The sequence below is a fragment of the Manacus candei genome, unplaced genomic scaffold, assembly GCF_025592945.1.
Source record: "Manacus candei isolate 608988 ecotype Guabito, Panama unplaced genomic scaffold, ASM2559294v1 h1tg000010l, whole genome shotgun sequence".
Classification (NCBI taxonomy): Eukaryota; Metazoa; Chordata; class Aves; order Passeriformes; family Pipridae; genus Manacus; species Manacus candei.
Genome location: NW_026138058.1, coordinates 5,448,566 through 5,469,603, shown reverse-complemented (window position 1 = coordinate 5,469,603; position 21,038 = coordinate 5,448,566). Strand labels below are relative to the sequence as shown.

The window sequence follows — 21,038 nt, the reverse complement described above, 5'->3', positions numbered from 1 at the left end:
GAACTATTAAATCCATGTTGAAGGGGTGGGGTTTTTTGTTTGGTTGGTTTTGGTTTTGTGGTTTTTTTTAATACAGGAAAGGACCACTGGAGATGGCATCCCTTTAAAAGTTTGATTACTGTCATTAAGAGCTATAAAACAACAAAGATCTGTTTAAAGATAAAGGAATAAAACCTCTTTGTTTCTGTTTTCCTTCCTGAGCTCTGATGCTGCAGTCTGTTGCAGTTTTTTGTCTTTCTGGATGAGATATCATTTTACTGGATTTTTGTTATGTGTATCTGAGAACTTTTGTTAATTCATAAGGATAAGTCTTTTAAACATAGGAACAGTAATGTTAAGGTAAAGCTAAAAGATTTAGAAAATCAGTTTTGACTTAGGCCAAAACTACCTTTGGACTATAACTATCTCTGTTTCTTCTAATATTAAACACTGTGGCATGGTGTGTGAGATTTTGGGCCACAATTCCTCAGACCGTGTGGTAATGACTCTTTTCTCTTTCTGAGAGCCATCCTACAGTCATGTAGTCACTTCATCTTGAGACAGGTTTGATTTGTGATTCCAATCCTGCTAATAATAGCCTACTGTTCCCCTAAAGTGCTTAGTTTCAGTGCAAATACTTCCTTTGCAATATATTTCCAAGTGATAATTATAATTGAGAAATACACTATCTCCAAAGTCGCTTTATTAAAAAAAAAAAAGAGAGACATTATTGTACATCACTTGAGATTTCTGCCCCTTGTAATTAATCGATATAAAATTATCAAGGTTATTTTACAAGATACAGAAGTGAGATAAGTCAGAAAAACTGGGTAATTTCATTAATTAAATTAGTGAAGTTTTTACCCCCTAATTTGAAGTTAACTGCTTTAAAAAGAAAAGACAGAGCACTGAGTGTCTCCCAGCTACATTACTAGCATTAGCGGAATTAACAATTTCCTCAAGACATTTGTCTTGAGGAAATAAGACATATCTTATTTGTGTGCCAATTTTTTCTTTAGCAAATGAACCAGGATTTTTTTTAAAAAAGAAATGTTCTCCTTTTTAGCATTATGTTAAAAGCACTGCTCTTTTTTAAAAGTTTCCTTGCGAGAATGGAGATTATTTTGGTACTTATTGATGGATTGTGGCAGGGAGAAAAAAGAGCATCATCCACGATCTTCATGATATAATACCACAAAACAGGGAGGAAACAATAGAAAGCATTAGGTGCGAGAGTTGTGGGATTTATGGTAGGTGAGAATATTCAGTGAGGAGTCTGTAAAAACAGATGGTCACGTAGAGGCAGTGTTCAGATGTTGAAGGTGACAAAGAGAACTACCAGAATAGAAAGGGGTGAGGCAAAGCCATTTGAATTTGGGGCAGAATGAAACGCTTGCAGAAGTTCTTTTGGATGTCTCACAGGTGACTTCAGGGTTGGTTGGTTTCTCCTTGTTTAGCAGAATCAGCAAAGAGGTGAAAATAGTGTGAAATAGGCTGAGCACGTGCATGTGTGTGTTATATTGTGTATCCAGGTGGTCGTTGGTCAAATTTATATAAAACAATAGCCCAAACCACCTATACTGGTTTTAAAATCAGATTTACACCTGCTGTGCATTAACAGTTCAGTTAACCCTTCGTTGTTAGCTTGTCATTGCCTGGACAATCTGACCTTCTTGTTTATTTTTATTGCTTCTAATAATGGTATAAATAGGGAAAGAAGGGAATTATTTGGAATCCATATTATTTGGAAGGGAAAGAATGAAGAATAGTTCTAGTGTTAATTGTAGAAGAGTTGATTTAGAATGCTAAATCAATATCCTAACATTAGGTGCTAATAATACATACATCTGTTCACGTAAGTGAATAGAAGTAAAATTTTTTGGAAGCCTGTGCTGTTGAATGTTTTTCTTGGGTCTACTAGCACTTCAGTTAGAATTATTTTCTGAATGAGTTTTGCATTCAAAAATGTAGAAATGTGCCCAAAACTGACTTGTGAAATGATTAAGTTTCTGTGTGATTATCTTCCAGACATTGCATATGCTTGTTTTATGATGTCAGCTGTGCTACCTTAAGTTCTCATTATATGTCAGAAGTTTAACTGGGTCAGGTCAGGTCAAGCCTATTTAGATAGCAGTAAGTTAAGGAAAATACAGATATTACTGCACATGATGTTAATTCAGTGGGGACAACTTTTTCTGCTTTTGTCCTGCTATGTCCCTCTGGGCTTCAGGGAGTGCTGGCTGAGAGACGTGCCCAAGTAATGGCTGCAGCCATTATAGTAATGCCATCTTTTATAGAAATGATGACATCTTTTACATCTGTGTTTCAGATATGCTTAAAATTCTCAGTGATCTTGTTGTTTTTTTTTTTTCTGATTAGCCTGGCAATTGGATTATATTCTGAAAACTCAGATGTAGCTTTACCTCAAGGCATGTATGAAGTGCTTTGGTTTTCTTCTGAAGGTGGGAGGCAGCAAATAAAAGGAACATGATAAGGGACACATATTCTCTTAATGTTTAATTGCGGTCTTGCTTAATTTTTTTTCAAGAAATACTCTAAGCTTGAAGCTCTCTTAACTGTTTCTGTCATAAGCTATGCATGAAACTCTTCTAATTTAGGCAGTTTGAAAAATCTGAGAATGGAAAAGCTTGTTGTAAATTAGGAGACAGGAATTTGCTTAGGTGATTTTATGCCTAAGAAATCCCCAATCTATTTTGTCCCTCTCTGACATGAATATACCTCACCCCAAATATTTGTTAAGTAACACATGAGAGAGTGAGGGAATTCAAAGAAGAAGAGGGTTTATAGACTAAAAGGGATGCAACTGGGCATATAAAAAACTTGTTTTTCCAATTTCTGGCTGATAGTTCTAGCATGTTTCCCTTTTTCTGTTTGATCACCTGTTTCTTCTGTAGTAACCTATCTAAGGAAGCATAATAACAGATTTCTTGTGTGTCCCTTTGTTTTTGATTGTTTGTTTTTTGGATTTTGTTTGTTTTTGTTTTTGTTTTTCACCTACTAATACTAGATTGTTTGCATTGGAAATTATGAAAGTGAATAATTCATTTTTTTTGTGTATCATGTTGGGTGATAAATCTTTTGTTTATTTCATGTAAACAAATTTGCTTAAAAGTGACCAGTCATACTGATGCTACTTGGTTCAAGATGCTAATATCAAAACTCCATTCTACTCACCTTTTGTATTCTTATGCACATAAAATCAAGATCTCTAACTAAAAGAAAACAAATTTAAAAAAAGGAAAAAAATGTTCTCCCAGTTTTATATTGTCCTTTTAGTTTAAATAATAGTTCTTGAAAAACAATTAGATATTGTACCTTCTCTCATAAGGATAGCAGAACTTTAGTTTCTGTGTGTAAAAAAAGGTAAATTTTTTCCCTCAAAAAGGCAAAGGATAATCGAGGTTTAAAGTTAAAAGCAAAAAACTCTGCATAGTTTGGAAAAAAATTAGATCTGAATTTCAGTTAAGAATGGGGTCACAGAAGAATATGACTTCTATATATTTTTAATCTTTTTAAGCAATGTGAATCTAAAGTTATAAAAAATTGTGAGAGTCTTGTTTATTTCTCTTAAAGTTGCCTGTTTTGGATTCATGTAATTCTAGATAGAGATATAAAAAGCCTAAGCACAACTTCATTTCACAGATGGACTAACTTGATTTGTCGAATTGTAGTTCTGAGCCTATAAATATATTTTATTTTCCTTTCTTGAATTACTGTTTTCCACAGTTAGTAGTTTTGGCAAATTGCAGATTTGAACGAAACTGAGTTTCGTGGAGTGTTGCCTTGAATTAAGTAGTGTATGAAGGCAGTTCAGACCCTCTCTCAGAAGAAAACCAAAATAATAGAGTCGTGGGTAGATATTTCAATAAGGATTAGCAGAGATTAAATTTCTCTATGGGCAATCAGGGGTGGGTTTTGGAACTGTGCCACGTCCTTCTGTGGCTACCATGAAAGCACATGGGTTTGAACAATGGTAACTCATTGGTATGCACTATTTGAGTGTTTTACATGGATGAATCAATTTAAACTTGGATCCCTTTTGTTGGTCTCTTTGGTACTATTCTAGGTGTTTTATCTGAAGTAGGTTACAGGAAGAGTTACTGATATTTTCTCTTTTAGTCTCCTGCATGGGACTGGCTGTAGGATGCTTAGTGCTCATCCTTTGCATATTACTCCATTTTTGCCTGCATAAAATAGCGTTTCAGATTCTGATGGGATTAAATCAAGAAATGGATTTAATGAAGTTTTGTTAGTTAAAGGTACTAGTACTTTGATTCATACCTCAAAAAGTGGTTTTCAGTCTTTTCACGAGAATTGCTGAAGTTACTCATATTACACCAAAATGTCCTAAAGAAACATCTTTGGAAGCACTGAGTCTTAATTGCCAGGATTTTTTCCTTAGGTGATATGGTTCCACAGATGTTCCTTTTTCTATACTGGTCATGTTTAGCTGGGCAAGCAGATTTCTTAGATGGTATTAATAACTACTGAAATGTTGTTGTGTAATAAGTGATCTGAAATATCACTAAACCAGTTCATTGTAAAGAATTTTTAGCTTAAGTTTTATGGAATAATATTTTTTTTTAAATTCTGGCTTACTTTACAGAAGTTGTTGTATTTGTTGTGGGAAGGAGATACAGCTGGGTTTGTGATTCTTTTTTTTTTTTTTTTTGGACAGCAAGTCAGTGGTCATGTTCCTTTTTATGGAGCATGTACTTGATGAACAAAACCAAATGATTGCCAACATCATGCCTTAGTTAGAAAAACGATAGACACAATTTACAGGTTAAGTGGCTGTTTTAAAAATGGATATTTATGTCAGCTCTGACTTGAATTCTGCGAATAAAGGGCTGTATCATGCTTGTTCAAATATAATTTTATCTTGCTTTTCATTTTGGCTGTAGTTTATTTTGTTGGCTTGTATTAGTCATCTGTGGTTGGCTGAGCATATTGCTCCAGCACACTTTTTGAAGCAAAATGAAGTAAGGCTTTTCAGAACATTTTGAGGTAACAGACAAGAAGCATTTTCATTCATTAGCCAGTTGGTGCTTACACCAACAATGGAGTTGAAGTCATGCAACCACATACAACGTATGTCTAATGTAGGATTGTGCAGGGGACAAAATGAAGGTCTTTGACCATAGGACTCAAGCATATGAAATTTTTGAATTTTTTTCCCCCTTTAGGTTTAGCAGCCTCAGTAGTTGGTTAATACTTCCTTTCATAATGGTAGTCACTTCCTTTCATTCACGTGGAAACTGCACTTGAATCACAGGCAGCTCTGATCATTGTGTTTTTGATGAACTAGACTGAAGACACGGCCCATTTGTTACTGTGTCTTCCAGCTTCTTGAAACATAACCCTACGTGAAAATGAGAGCTCATAAAAATAAAAAAAAGTAATTCTGGATCTCATATAAGGACAGATCAAAATACGTAACCTGAAAACCAAAACACTAAGAGACCATTGAAGAAATAATTTCTGATTTTAGATGATCATTTGGAGTTGTGAGTACGGGAAGTTTCTATGTTCTTTTAATAGAATAATTCCATTTTTATTTAGTCGACTTCCTATTAATAATATTTTTTCATGCAAGTGAAGAGAACTAAACCAGATGGCCAATTTGTTACTTTTGCACAGACACTGCCTTCTAGTTTTCCTCTCTTTAGTATCTCTAGCTCCATTCATTACTTATTATTTTTAAATAAATTAGTTTTTTTACATAAAGCTATATGCAATGAATTTTTCTACATAGCATAAATTCATAGTCTTGTTTATGTAAAATAATTTTGTATTTACTATCAAAGCACTGCCATTGATCTAAATCAGATCAGAATCTTCTTAGGCTTTAGACAGAGAGGATGGAATTCTGTATCTTGCTTTATTAAGCATTTATTGACCAGAGCAGATTGAGAGTCGTCATCCTGAATGATTTTTCCATAACAATCTCATTAGTCTTTCCTTTTAACATTCTATGTCTTATCTGACTGAGGCCTACAAAAGAGTTGGAGAGGGACTTTTTACAAGCACATGGAGTAAGAGGAGAAGAGGGGATGGGTTTAGATCATAAATTAGGGAGAAATTCTTTACTGTGAGGGTGGTGTGGCACTTGAACAGGTTGCCCAGAGAAGTTGTGGGATAACCCTTCCCTGGAAACATTCAAGGTCAGGTTAGATGGGGCTTTGAGCAACCTGGTCTAGTGAAAGGTGTCCTTACCCATGACAGAGGATTGAAACGAGATTATCTTTAAGGTCCCTCCTAACCCAAACCATTCTATGAGTTTATGATTTTATTAATTCTGTTTATGTCACTGAACTAAATAGACATTTAAGGCTTTCTAACCCTTTCTTAGGGCTTCTGTTTCTTTTGTAATAGAAACCAAACTACTTGAGAGATAAGAATAAAGGATAGGAGCTACTGATTGAAGGCAGAAATGATCAGAAAGAGATCATTAATTTATTGGGTTGGCAGAACTACATGATATTGTCTTTTGTGACATAGTCATGGTTGCCATAAAATCTGTGTTGTTTTAGGCATCTAAGGATGGAAGTATCATATTTATTTTCTTAAGGATTATGGAGTGTGCTGTGTGTGTAGTTATGGATATTGTGAACATACAATAGTTGCACTGCTGATGAAGTCTGGCTTGCCAATAGCTGTCTTTACTCTTAATGATATTAGTCAATCCTTTCACAGTTACCTGTAGCAAATTAATAAAATAGCTTTTTGATTTAAGTTAATTTAAAAGTCAGGTTTTTTTCAGTGTGTCTTTAACCTAATGTGGCTTGAAAATAGGTTTTAAGTTGACTGTCACATACATTGAGTTCAACTTCAACAGAGCCTTGTAACACCTGGATCAGAAATGCTAGTTTGATTTTAAAATTTTGTAAATTAAGTCACCTGTAATCACTGTAGGTTTTCTGTTCATCATAAGCTTCCAGAGTGCTCCATAAAGAAGTGAGAACATGCCTGTGTTAAGTCTGCATTTTTTAATTTGTAGTTTCTAAGTATAAATATTTAGATGTTAATAATTTTGAATTTATGATTTTAAAGATGTAATTGTGCAATACTTTTCTTGAGGGAAAATGAAACTATTTAAGTGAAAGAAAATGGAATTTCATGTACTGCAAACTCAGGATTCCAGACCATCTTTATATTCCCTTTCATTTTCTTCCTCTTTGAAAGGATGTAGCGTCTAAACACTTGACAGATCAGTAGATGTAAAGCTGTGGAGGATGTGTATTTAAAATCTTGATAGTTGCAACTTAGTAAAAAAATACATTTACTTACAGAGTAATTTTAGCTGTGTAACATGGTCACAGGAAAAAAGGCATTTAGAGTTTTTATACTTCCCTCAAACATTTTTCACAGCAATAGATCTGCTAAAAGAACAACATAAGTTTAATTTCTTAAAGTTTACTGGGGTTTTTATTTTTGTTTGTTTGTTTGGTTGGTTGGTTTGGTTTGGTTTTCTTTTTGGGGGGGGGAAGTTGTTCTTAATTTTTTGGGATTTTATATGAGAAACTGTGAAAGCATACATGATGTTGTAATGAACTTGTTGGCACATTACTTAGGTGAAGCAATTTTCACCACTGTATCTAGCTAGTAACATATTGCATGCCTTATACATTAATAAAAGTAAGTAGCATCAAAGACTAACAGATAAAACTAGTAAGATCTAGGGAATTGAGATGGAAAAAGTTATTTTTATTAAAACTGAATGTCAGATGTAACAATGACTGTAAAATAACGAACTGGAAATAGCAAAGAGTAGGAAGTGTGTTATATGCAGTGGTCCTATGACATGTTTTACTGTTGTTCTTTACTTTCCCACTTCTTTAAGACTTCATTCTCCATGTGAAGCTGGGTGCCTTCCAGTGGAAGAGGTACCTTTGAAGCAACTTCCTACGACTGCTCCAAAGTCCAGCTCTCAGAAATTTATCTGACAGACAAAGAGTTCCAGTAAAAAATCTGTTTGCTGATGCTCAGAGAGAAGGATTCAATTGTGGCTACAAGGATAATTAGTAGTAAAGCCTATTTCATCAAGCAACAGTCAAGGGCTGGTGCTTTTATCATCACACAGCAGAAACTGCGATACAGTATGATTACCTTCTATTAAAACATTGGCATGAATATCAAGGAACCTGGAAAGCTGGACCAGAAGGAAAGCAATGTAGACCCTGGGGCAGATGGATCTAAAAAAAAATGGCCATGAATCAATAAAGGTAGAAAACTGGAGAAATTTCCAAGTGTTAGAAGATAAAAATATGAAATATTTCAAATAAGAATAGTAAAATAATACATCAGCAATTCTGCTGAAACTATTTTAATTAACAGTAGCAGGGAATACATTAAAAAGAAATGTAGTCTGACAAGGGATTTGTGTTACAAGGGTAAGTGCAAGAAAGCCTCTATTTTACAAAATCTTGAATGCATAGAAGACTGGATTTGATCTGTGGATCTAAGACATCTAAAATACAGAGGTAATTTGCATTGTCTATTCTAGACTTTCTAATTCTTCATAATTTTTTTCAGTACTACAGGACTTAAGCAGTGACAACTAGGTGGTATAGTGAAAATAATGCAATAATACATGTTGCATATGACCTAAAGGGAAAATTTTATTTGACTTAGGAAGTTGAGTTTAACTGAATCTGTTTCAATATTCAGGTGACATTTATAAGAAAACCTACAAATTTACAGATGATCTATGAATTTCCTTTAAAATGTTTGATTTCCTGTCTAGAATAAGAAGAGTAAATGGCTTTATATGACTTTGAGACAGTAATAAGAAAGCTGAAAATCCACTGTGCTAGGTAAGTCACTGGAGGAACAAGCCAACTGTTCCCTCAGCTGGTGCTTTCATCAAGACAGTGTCCTTTGTTCTGAATAATATGCGTGGCCTGTGTCAATACCAAGTGCTCCAATCAGCATTGAAGAAGTCCAGATGATTCACTTGGTAGCAGGTGGTCTTTTCCTGCTGGGTTTTTTTATCCTTTTATAGAATACACAGCTTTTTCTTGTGTAGGGGTCCATTTTACTTCATCACAAATCCTTCCCAAGTTCAGGAGTTTTTGATCCTTTGACCCACGGTTTAATCAGCTGGAACCCAGGCAAGAGCTTCTCGGGCACGGGAAAAGAAAGAGGGTTTGAACACGTTAATTTCAGCACTTTGCAATTGGTTTATCAGTCCTACTAAATTCTTCTGGAGGTTAAAGGTCAAGTACACAGTGGTTGAAAATGCAGCAATATTTCTGAACACAGTGGCACAAGCTGAACCAGGGGGATCTCTGACTGATGGGACAGTATAGGTTGTAAGAATCTACAACCAGTCGGTATTTGTAATAAGAACAGAGAGTAGCTGGCATGTGAAGAGGTGCTTTTGTCTGAAAAAGGAACTAAAAATAAACGAGAGAGTTTAGAATTGATAAATTTTGTGGGGTTTATTTGCGGTTTCATTTTGTGTGTAGTGAGCACCTGTTTAATGGGGAGTAGCAAAGCGAGTGCTGCTGAGTAACAACACAAATACTTTTCTGCATCTCCGTGGATTTTTCAGAGGGTGAGGAGTGTGGCAAGTGTAATATCTACTTCAGCATTTTAATGTTATTATTCATAAAACCCCAGTATCTGCTTAAGATGATGATCATGAAAGATGAGTATGCTCTGCTGGAAACTAGGGAATTTGTACTTGCTCTGAAATTTGTGTTAGTCTTTAAGAAAAAAGGGATTTGTACTCTTTTGTTTAGCCTTGTGAATTGTGTACCAGTTCATAGCATATTTTAGGTAATGTCTTCATTGTAAGGAATCTTAACTATACATCATGTAGGCTAAAGCCAATTATATATAAATTCCATGAAATATAAATCAGATATCACCATTGCACATTTATTATTATGATCATGTATTGTATCATGGGGAATATTTCAGCTTTTCATCTTTGGCATGGATTGTTGTGGATTTAGAAAACTCCAGAAGAAAGCAAAAGAGATGAGAGCTTTTATGGTAAACCCAGATACCATGGGACCTGTGATAAAAGTGACAATCCTGAAACAAAAAACAGATGTAAAACAGGGATAAGGAGATTAGAACATTGTAGTGATACATACAGATTTTTGACATAGACCTTTGTTGATATATCTACCTTTGCAACTTTTTTCTTCCTTTCTTTAAAGATAGAATTAATTGAAACACTTTAAAGCTTAGTGTTATCAGTGAGAATTTTACCTGAAAGCATTGAAAAGCTCTTTTGACCTGCTTGGGAAATCATAGGTCAAACTATCTATGCTTATAGATTTACAATGTCTGTGAGGTTTTTGTTCATCACCTTAAGATAAGTGTGTGAAATGCATCCTTTACCTTTAAAGACACTGTATTGCAGCCGTGCAGACAGGTTGCAGCTTGATAGTTAATTACTTCAGATGTACATGAGAACTTTCCCTATAACACTTCTGACTTTTGACTCTTTATCTTGGAGATATGAGTACTGATCATTATAAGCTGTGAACTTCTTATTATAATGCAGCATTTTTGTCTGAAGTCCAATAAAATCTAAGGCCTTCACAAAGAATACATTAAACACAACTGAGACTTTTCTGCAAATGCCTTTTTCATATATTAAAAGTACATCCCAAATGTGAAAAACTAGTCATGTAATTTACACTATTTGTACTCTGTAAGTGGGTAGTGTGTAAATAAGCTGTGCAGAATTTATGTGTCTTTTATATCTTAGAAGTGCAGTCTGCAGTTTAAAGATAGATATTCTAATCACAGAGGTTTACCTTCTAATCTCAGATTTTTATGCAGGGAAAAGAAATGTGAGCTTCTCAGTGAAAAAGTTCAGCACTATTTGGGACCATTTGGGTGAGCAGGTTTTTTCAGAGCTGTGGGATTCTTGCAGGGAATGTAGCCTGACACCAGCTTCCCAGCTGAAACTCAAACACCTTTTCTCAGTTGAGCTGTACTTTGTAAAAATACCACTGGAAAAACACAAGTCTTCAACGAGGTAGACTGCACATTACTGAGAACTGAATAATTGAAATTCAGAACCTGAAACTGTCGTGGGAAGCTTGTAGGCAGTGAGTTTGGAACATGGCTATAGAACAGTGTGTTGCTGGTGAGGTATTCTTGCCACCAGGTAAGTTTGCTGCTTTTCTGCTGCTCTTCACTAAGTGGGAAACGCTGTACAGTCCAGATAAAATGTTTTCATTTTTGTCTGAAAAGGACATTTTTTACGAAAGGAAGTTTTCTCCACAATGAAATGCATTTAATTTCTACTTGAAAAACTACTCTATCTAAGTAAAGCTGATTTTAAAAAGTGAAAGTAGCATTCATGTTGCAGAGCTAAAAAAATGGAATGTAAGCTTGAACAAAAGTTCGTGTTGCTGTTGTTGCTGTATTTTGGCAGTGCTGCGGTGTTTGCTATCCTGGATTATTCTCTTTAAAGTTATGACTTAACTGCACATATAAAGAAATATACATGGATTCTAATGGAGAGATGATTTAACTCTGAGTTGGAACTTTTAATTTATAAGCATAAATCAGGAAGAACAGGGAAAAGCTGAAGTAGGATTAATAGATTTCCACAGTATTTTTATGAAAAAAAAAAAGAAAAGGGATTGAGGAATACTGTATCTTGTTGCAATTCCTCATATAAAATATGATATGTCTTAAAATGGTATCATGGAATGTTCACTGCTAGTCTTCAGAGTATACAATTATATGTTGTTTAAAGTGATTTTAAAATCAAGGGACATTAAGTGAAATAACTGGTAACATCTTGTGATAGATCACAAACTTCTGTAACAAAATAATTCATTGCACACATAGAATTATTAAAACATTTTTATTGTGGTGGTAGTCAATGACTATTTGTGGTTACTTCTTAGGCAGGCTATTCTTTGTGTAGATATTGTCCTGAGCTGTGAAGACAGTTTAAAAATCATAGCAAATATTAGAATATTGGCAATTTAACCAGCCCTTGCACTCAATACAGCAGTGATTTCAATTAATGTGTTTATAGAGAGAGATTTAGGTATTAAAAAAGGAAATATTTTATTTCTGGTTAGGAAACAGAAAATTTGGAATCTATAGGAAATGCCAAACATCTTAGAGGTTTGGCTGATGGTAGTTTGAAGGGTAAGAAGTCACAGACCCTGTCAATGGACCTGATACCTATAGTTTCTTTATCCATTAGTCTCCGTTACTTCATTTTCTTTTCAAGAAATCTGATTCCTTTGGATTTGTGTCCTTTCTGTGATCAACTTACACTTCACTCTCCGCTGTTGTCTTGAGAGATTGTTCTCAGTTGAGTAAGGTTATTTGAATGATGGCATATGTTGAAATGTGTCAGAATATGCAGACCCATCTCAATTTTGGGCACTTCACTGTTCAACTTGATTTGTATATAACAAAAATGAAGAAATCCTTTTGTATGTGCAACATCAGCTTTTGCTAAAAAACTAGTCATGAGCTTAAACATGAGAGCAGCATCCTGTAGAGAAGGATTTCTCTAAGGATTCAGAGTAGTGTGTGTCTTAAACCAGACTGGAAGTACAGGAGTGTGGAAGGATTTAAAAGCCATGGAAAAATTGTTTCTTCAGATCTCGAGTTTGGGGGTTAGCACCTGAATGCATGATTTTATCCCAGTGGTCTCTGCATAAGAGTCTGAATGTTCTTCCATTGTCAGTACTATAAGGTGCATGTTTGTGAACTTTCTTAAGGCACAGACCTACCATTAAAATGGATCCCAGAAAGGATTGGACTGAATGCTGTGTCAGCAGGGATAATACTGACTTTCTCCCTGCTTTGATGTCTCCCAACTCTGTGCAGCAGAGTGGAGTGGGCAGGCAGGTGGAGAAAACCTTTAGGAGAAGCATGCTGTATATGATGTGCAGAGCCAGGAAATGCAGTTAACTGAAGACAGAAGTTGCTGGCACTTATGACATATTTCTTCAGCCTTAGGCAATGGAGGTTCTTAAAGATGGAAAGCAGTAGTGTGTTTGAATAACAAGAGCGTGTGAAGTTCTTACACTGTTATTTACACAGTTTGTAAACTTGTTGTGAGCTTGCTTTATTATTCACTTTAGTATGAGCTGGAGATCCTGTTTTTGTTGTGTTTCAGCTGGAGTCAGGTTCTGAAAGCATTGTTAGAGTCATGATACTAAATTTAATCTGGACTTATAAAATCGTGGAGGAAGACATTCTTCAGATGGGGATACTGATATACAAACTAAAGGTTTTGCCTCTGTACTCAGAAACAAATCTTAGGTTCTGTGATGTTTGACAAATAATACGAAGTCTATTATGAGATTATGTTTCAAAATAAATAAATATTGAACTTGTAAACAAGAGTTGTTTTTCTTGCATGGTACATTGAAGAGAACCCTTCATTTTTATACTGCAGATGACATATTTTGGTGCTGATGGCTGTTATATGTGTATTAAATGATATGCACATTTTCTGCATCTGATACCATACACTTTTTTCTTGCCTGATACTTGCCTGAGTATGAAGAAATACAGTCTTGTACAACCTGTCCTTGTGTGCATTTGCTTCATGAAGCAATGGAGAGTTGACTGCAGGAAGTCCTAAACTGAAACTATTACAACTGGCCATACCCCCTGCTCTCCACCCGCCCTGTGGCACTCAGGCTGCTGGGGGAAGATGTTTTCATTTCTCTTTGTTTTCTACTATCCAAATCTGCTTTAATTTGGCAGTAAATTAATTTTCTGCAGGTCAAGTTTTATTTCCCCATCATTTGATGAAGTTTGCCCTATACTTAAAGTGTCTCTTTACTGCACAAAGTAAATAAAAAGCAGAGCAAGTACCTGGTTCATCCTTACTGAGAAAATCTGAGGAATTTGTTGCCAAATGAGACCGTGCTGGGCTTGAAGTCTAGTGAGATGTGTGTGCTACATTTAAGGTTGCTTAATTTTTTTCAGGTAACATGCATGACAATGGCATGTTATGTTACCTCTGGATGAGATTAGTTCCAGCATCCTGGTAGGGTTTTCAGTTGCAGCTGCGAGCAGTGGTACTTCCTCAGATGAAACTGTTGGAAGATGGGTTAATTCCTCAGAACTCACAGTTGTACCCCAGATGCATATTAGGGTTTTTTATTTTTACATTTTTTTTAATCTTTGTTTTGCTGCGCGTTTTCATGGCATGGAACTTTTGCGATTGAAATTGTCTAAGGGCTGCAATTGCCTCTGGTATTCAATGTCTGAAAAAGTATGGAAACTGTGGTGCTTTAATGCATGACACTGATTTTCTCTACTTTCTGTGTTCACTTCCATGGTAGAAGATCTCCTTAACCTCATTTCTAAAGATTATGGAAAAATAAGGGTATGGTTGACAAGGATACAGCTTCATCTTCCCTTTTCTACTTGTGAAATTGTCCAACAGATGAAGAAAGAATGATAACAGAGATTATTTGGTTACCCAGATTTGTCTGAAAATTACCAATTTGCCTACATATAACTTTATATCACTGTTTTTTAACTTCTGACTCAGGAAACTGGCAATATTTTTTTGATTTCTCAACCATTGAGTTAAAATTCGGTTTATGCAAGGAGCTGAAAGAAAACATTAAATGTCGGTGGTCATAGCACAGCTTTTCAGTTGGCAGTCTGAAGAGCATAATCTTAAAGCTCTGGTTTCAATTTGCAGAGAAGAGAATGAAGACAGAAGAAATATGGCAAATGTTCTACGACTGAGTCTTTGTGTAAGGGGGACTAAGGCCTTGTTTTTGGTTGGTGGACAGGGAAAACTTGCAGCACCACCTAATGGACTGCTACTCCTGTTCTATACCCAGAGTTTATCAACATCTTTTGTAGTCTAAATAATTCTTTAAAAAAAATAAAATAATCTATGCCTGAGTGAAATTCAGCATCAGACATAAAAACCAAATGAAAAGTGGTCTATGCATTTTACTAGTATTTGAGAACTATCCTTTTAAATAAAAATTAATTTCACTCATAATTTATATTGGAAAAGTTAATTCTTATGTAAAAATAACATTTTTTCAGATGCATAGATGTGTTATCTTGCAGGTGTATAGAAAGTACTTAGTGATACATAACTAGCTAATCTTCTAATGTGTGACATTTAAAGCTCATGATGAACTAAACCTAAAAAAGCAAGTGCAAAAAGGAAAAGGAACAGCCAAAACCCCAGATATTTTATGTTTGTGTACAGTGTTAGTGATGACATTTCAATATCTGTTCAGCATTCTGTAACTAGTGTAGCTGATTGAAAAATTAAATACATGTATTCACATTTATTTCATATGATTGTGCAGAAAGATTTTATTGGATTTTTTCTTTTTAAAGTAATGCCCACCTATGCTTGAAGGAAATTGTGTTTTGTACCACATATGAAATTTGAGCTTGTTTTCTTGCTTGGGTCAGAATACTTTTTGGATGATTTGTCCATATGTCAGGCAGGATAGCCAATGTGATAATGGCACCTACATAATTCCAGAAGAAACAAAATTGTTTTCTATTTCTCTCCATTGATGCGACATAGAAACATAGAGAAGAGCTTTTTGCTTCTCTTAGCCAGATGCATCACCTTGTTTCCTTTCTGAAACAAAACTGTTTAACAGGATTTTTAAGTTGAGAAAATGAGTAAGTTTACTGTCAGTCCTTCTGATGTGGGAAAAAACGCCCCCAAAATCTTTCTGTCTCCTGCTTTACTCTTGATAGGAACTTGTATGTGTTGGCAGCTTAACAATTTGAGCTGAGTTAGATTTGTATGGTATTTATATAAATATGTTTTATAGTATTTTTTTAACTTTGGCCACACTCTGTTAATATTAAATGTGCATCTGGTGTGTTAACTTTTCATGTCTGTTTGTGTGTATAAATATTTTGGGATGGGGAGGAGCTAAACAAGTAAGTGGCTGTATTAAAATATTTTTCTGGTGTAACTGCTGGCAACTAAGGAGGGATTGCTGCCTTTTTTATAGGTTTGGATTGGGTTTTTTTGTTTTAAATTTGACTAAGTGTAAAAGGAGTGCCACAGGATGTCTTTTCCATCGTCACATTTGTTCAGGATGTATTCTTATGCCTTAAATTGTTCCTGTTATTTCATTAAATATAGTTATCTAAAAATGTGACAATACATAGAATAATAAAACCAGTGTATAGGCTTTTCTGTAAATGCTGTATGTATTTAAATGACCCCCTGGGTCTCCTAAACCAAACTTTTAACATTCCATATCTTTTACTGTGCATATGCTACTGGCAGGTAGCCACCCACCCACCCAGATTTAGTTGAAATAAATGAAAGCTATTCTAGTTCTTCTAAGCAGAAAGCTTGTAAAACACGAAGGTAGTCACTTTACTCATAAGGTTACTAAACCAAAGCGTTTTCTTAAATGGGAGTTTTGTGGTTTTTGTTTTTTTTCTTCTGCAGGACCGTGCACAACCTAGTAAAGTCTTGTGTGTCCGTTTTGTTTTCCTTTGCAGATGGGGTTTATGCAGATTAATGAGGACTTCATATTTATTGAGCCACTCAATCGCACTTTGGCTGTGACAGGCCACGCACACAGGGTGTACAGACGGAAGAGGTCCACAGAGGAGAAAGTCACCGAAAGGCCAGCTTCTCAGAACCAGTACTGTGGTGTGGTTACAGGTAACGCACAAACTGCGCTGAGAAGTTCTAACGTGGCAAATACGTTTTTTTAAGATAAGTAGATGCCAGTTAAAAAAAAAAAAAAACAAAAACAACAAAACCAATCAAAAACCAAACAACAAAAGCATATCTAATCATTCTCGTAGCAGTACCTTATGGTGAACTTTGAGGTGGGCAAGCTGAGGCTGCAATTTTACTTGTTGGAAGAGGGAACTGTCCACTGAGGAATAGACATTGCTTCTTAATTTCCATTTGTATATGAAAGTAGAACTCTTTGAATCATTTTTCTCCTTCCACTTAATAATTACAATCTATTTTTTTTCCATCTTCATAGTTGCTTAATTACTCGCTATATGCAAGGCTTCTACTTAATTTTCTGTTTTAAAAGGCTGGAGTGTGTTGAAGAGTTCTTCCTAGCCCTGGTTAGAAATAAGTCTTGAACTTTCAAATGTGTCTGACACTGAATTGAAATGATTTTTCTAAGTGTTCTGGTTCTATGATTTACGCTCAGAAGACCTGTATGAAACAATCCTAATGCATCTTTGTCAATGACAGCTAGAAGAAACCGTTGAAGTAGAAGGGTTTCTACAAAAATTTGGCACATGGTGATGACTTAATCGTCTTCAATGGAGAAGTAAAACTGGCTTTTGTGACAGATGACATTCCGTTGTTCCTGCTTCCTCATCAGCTCACCTTCTTCAAAGGCCAGAGGGCATCTCAGTCTTTTGACCTCAGCGTGAGCTGAGGGTGTTTCTAATGTTGTTGTCAGAAATTGTTTTTCTTCAGGAAATCAACCAGGATGAGTGCACATTTGTAGGCATGTTTTTCATGCATAACTGAGATACCAACAAAGTGAAAGAAATGGCAGAGGTAACCTATGTGAGTAGGGAGCTGGATTGTATATTTGGGGCGAGGCAGAAGGAACTGAGTTATTTCAGGTAGGTAAGGAAAGGTAAAGGAAGGATGCAGCTGCAGTTTTCTGGTGCCTAAGGGTCTGCAGAGAGAAGATGAAGCCAGACATTCCTTAGGGGTATGCTGTGACACACAACAGCTGTAACTTGCATTCAAGGAAATTTCAATTTGCATAAGGAAAAAAAAAAATCTCAGCAAGAATGCTTGGCACTGCAAGAGTGAGGCTGTTGAGTCCATGTCCTCAGACATTTATAAAACTTAACTGGAAATGGCTCTAAGAGAGCTAATCAGACTTTGACATTTGTACAGACTAGTGCAGGAGATTGGATTAGCTGCCTTCCAGGGATCACTTTCAGGCTGTGCTTTTCTGTGGCTATCTAATCCTTCCTGAACATTTTATATGGTTACAGAATAACTGTGACAGGCTTTTTTTTTGTGTGTATTTCCCCCTCCCCCCATTTTTGAAGTATTGTTTTTATAGTTAGGCATACATCCACAGTTTGAAATCAAAGAGAAATCAGCAAAACAAGGCTGTTATTGTAGCTATTAAGCAGGACTAAACAAATGACATGTAACTTCCTCCAGCAGACTCTATATTACTCTTCTAGGCATTGTATTTTATTGACACTGCTTATCTTAAAGTGAAGTTTTCTATATTAGCAAAAATTGTTCACATAAGGTAAAACTGTTTATTCTTCCCTATTAGTGATAAATAAGTTAAGAATATCCATGCCTGCATGTGTTTGGGAATGAGAAAGAGAAAATGAAAAGTATGCATGGTGTGTGCACTGTGAAGTGAGAGGGGCATCTGACAAATAGCAAACCATGATGGGTATTAAAATGAGTAAAGATGCAAACTCTTCTGTAAGGACGTTATTTTTCTGTGATGTTCATTGCCAGTTATCCTTTATGCTCTTATGCTCTAAAACAGAAAAGTCAGCTTATTCTTTTATAATAATCTTACTCTCAAGGCTCTGACTTGTTGCAAATAGTCTGTCAAAAGAGATTCAAATATTTGCTTGAATTAAGTTTTATTATCTCTACTACCAGCTTTTAAATTTCAGAATAGTTCAAGCTGTGCATAACTGATTAGCATCTTCTGGCATAGCTTTATTCCCGGAGGGTATAAATATCTACTGTTTCTTACTGATGCTGTTGTACTAGCAAGACCAGTCCCTCACTCTGCAGGTATAAGTTATTTTAATAAGAGGGGCTGCAGTAAGTTACATGCTTAAAAGCTCTGTGTATGCTGGGAGCAATTTGCTGGTGTGACATGAAGTTAGCTAATACCACCAAAATATTAACGTTACAGACAGAGATTTAAAGGTGGGTTGAAGCACCAATAATAAGCCTTTACATCAATATTTTAGAAATTCTAAGTCAAATCCTAAACTAAGTAGATCAGTTGAACAGATATAAAACAAATGAGTATATGGGCTTCTGAGATAGTCTCAGAAGGCACAGCTGCCTTTAGCAGAAGTGTAGCTCTGCGGCACAGAGCAACTCGGTAATTTGGAAACTTCTCAGCAATAGGGACCTATCTTACGACCGGATCTCCTGCTTCTGCAGTACTTGTGTGTCAGAATAGGTGCTCTGGGACAGGTATTTGTGCTGCTGGTTTTGATCCAAATTGGTCTCAAAGGCTGGCTACCTATCAAGCAAATGTGTATTGCCAGTGATGAACTGTAATCATCGTTAAGAAGGAATGAATGTCTGTGCTGGAGGTGTTGAAGGATCACTATTGGAAATAATAGCTTTTCCTGGAGAACTAGCAGAGGCAATCAAAGAAGGTATTGTTTGTTGTCCGTTACTGTTGAGGGCTGGATTGAAATTTGCTACACAGCCAAACTTGTTTGGAGAGAACAAAGAACTGGTTTTTGTGAATGGGGTGGTTTTCTTAGTAATTAGGGGAGAGAGAGAGTCATACTAACAGAAGCAGATGCTTTCTTGATTGGTAACATTGTGCATGTACATACTTTTGTTGAAAGTGTGTATGATTTATTTACATATGTAAACCAGTTGCACATGCACAGACCTTACACATCACACCTTTCTTTAGGACATGGCCCACGAAACCTTTAAAAGCAACCAGTTCAGGAGCATGTTACAGAGAAAATGGGAGAGAGGTTGTAATTAGAGCAAAGGGCCACATTGGGAAGCTAAGTTATTTTCCTTCTACCTAATCTGAAGCTTTGGGGAAAAAAAAAATCTTCTCAAGTAGTCATTCCTTTACACGAAGTGAGACCTTGTCCAGGATATGTAAAGTGTGAATTTTGAATCCCATCTGAATTTTTGAGACTGGAAGACTCCTCTTCTACTTCTTAGTTCTGGCAATAAACAGTATACTGTCCTGGGCTACCAGTGTGCTTCTCCTCTTAGCGTGATGCAGTTTAGCAGGAAAAAGCCTGCTAAATTTCACTGAATCAAACGGTGAAGTTTTACTTTTTGGGATGTAGACTGAGTACTCAGCTGGGAGAGCTGTGTTGATTCTTGCTCTGCAGCCTGTTTCGATGTGATAGTCATGAAATAAAATGCATAAACAATCTTTGTCACAGCTCTGGACCTATGAGGTAGAGACTAGTGCTACTTGAGATATTCACTTCTGTTCCTTGGATTAGAAAAAAAGTTGTCACTCTGCAGGAAGGCATTTAAATCCCTATTCAAACTGTAGTGGAGGTATAGCTCATGGCTGCTTAAGTTCCTGGATATTCCCTATCTGGACAGAGTACTGCAATTTCCATATGACCAGGGTACCCGTTTTTCTTTTTCCTGGGAAAAGAAAGCCTGGTGAGTGATGGTGATTGCTCTGTAGTCTGGGTCTCATAAGCCTATACTCAGGAAATGCTTTTGTGCCTGAGGACTTGTAGGGGTCCACCAGTCCTGTAGTTACAGCCTGTTCTTAGTGTTGGCTCAGATACTTTATGTAACCTGTGGATATAGTAGCCGGCTTTAAATACCTTTTGGGGTTTTGGGTGGGGTTATTGTTTTGTTAACACTCTTGTTATTTTCTCTTAATTGCCTATTGAATGCCAGATGTACTTGCTGCAGTATTTTTAGCCTTCTTGCTGGAGTACTGCAATATTCCAAGCTTTCCTTTCAGTCAGTTAAGTTATAAATTGATGTGTGCACAAAATAGAAGTCTTATTGCACAGAACACTCCTGTAGAATTTACTTTTTATTTTGACAATGTAATCAAATTTTAAGATGAATTTGTGCATCTTTAATCAGACTTTTATCTTGCTAGCACATGCAGGATTGATGTTGGTGGTTTTTTTCTGGGAGATGTTATCTCTTACATACTGTACCTTCAATAATGACCTGTTCTTTATAATTTTTATGACTTTATAATTATATTTATGACCATATAAAGAAGCAAGTGTTTTTACCTAAAGCCTGTTTTGCCTGTTATCTGGCAGCAACCGTGGCAGTTGTTTGAACACCAGTAGTACCAAAATTACTAATTCCATTTATTTGAAGTTCTTAGGGAAGA

The 21,038-nt window shown here is 35.8% G+C and overlaps 1 protein-coding gene across 1 annotated transcript in view; it reads left to right on the top strand.

Annotated features, from left to right (window-relative positions):
* ADAMTS19 (ADAM metallopeptidase with thrombospondin type 1 motif 19) overlaps positions 1–21,038 on the top strand; it is a 139,246-nt gene that overhangs the window by 8,906 nt on the left and 109,302 nt on the right. The window contains exon 3 of the mRNA XM_051777410.1: positions 16,471–16,636. Within this exon, the coding sequence (XP_051633370.1) occupies positions 16,471–16,636 (166 nt within the window). The remainder of the gene's footprint in view (positions 1–16,470; positions 16,637–21,038) is intronic.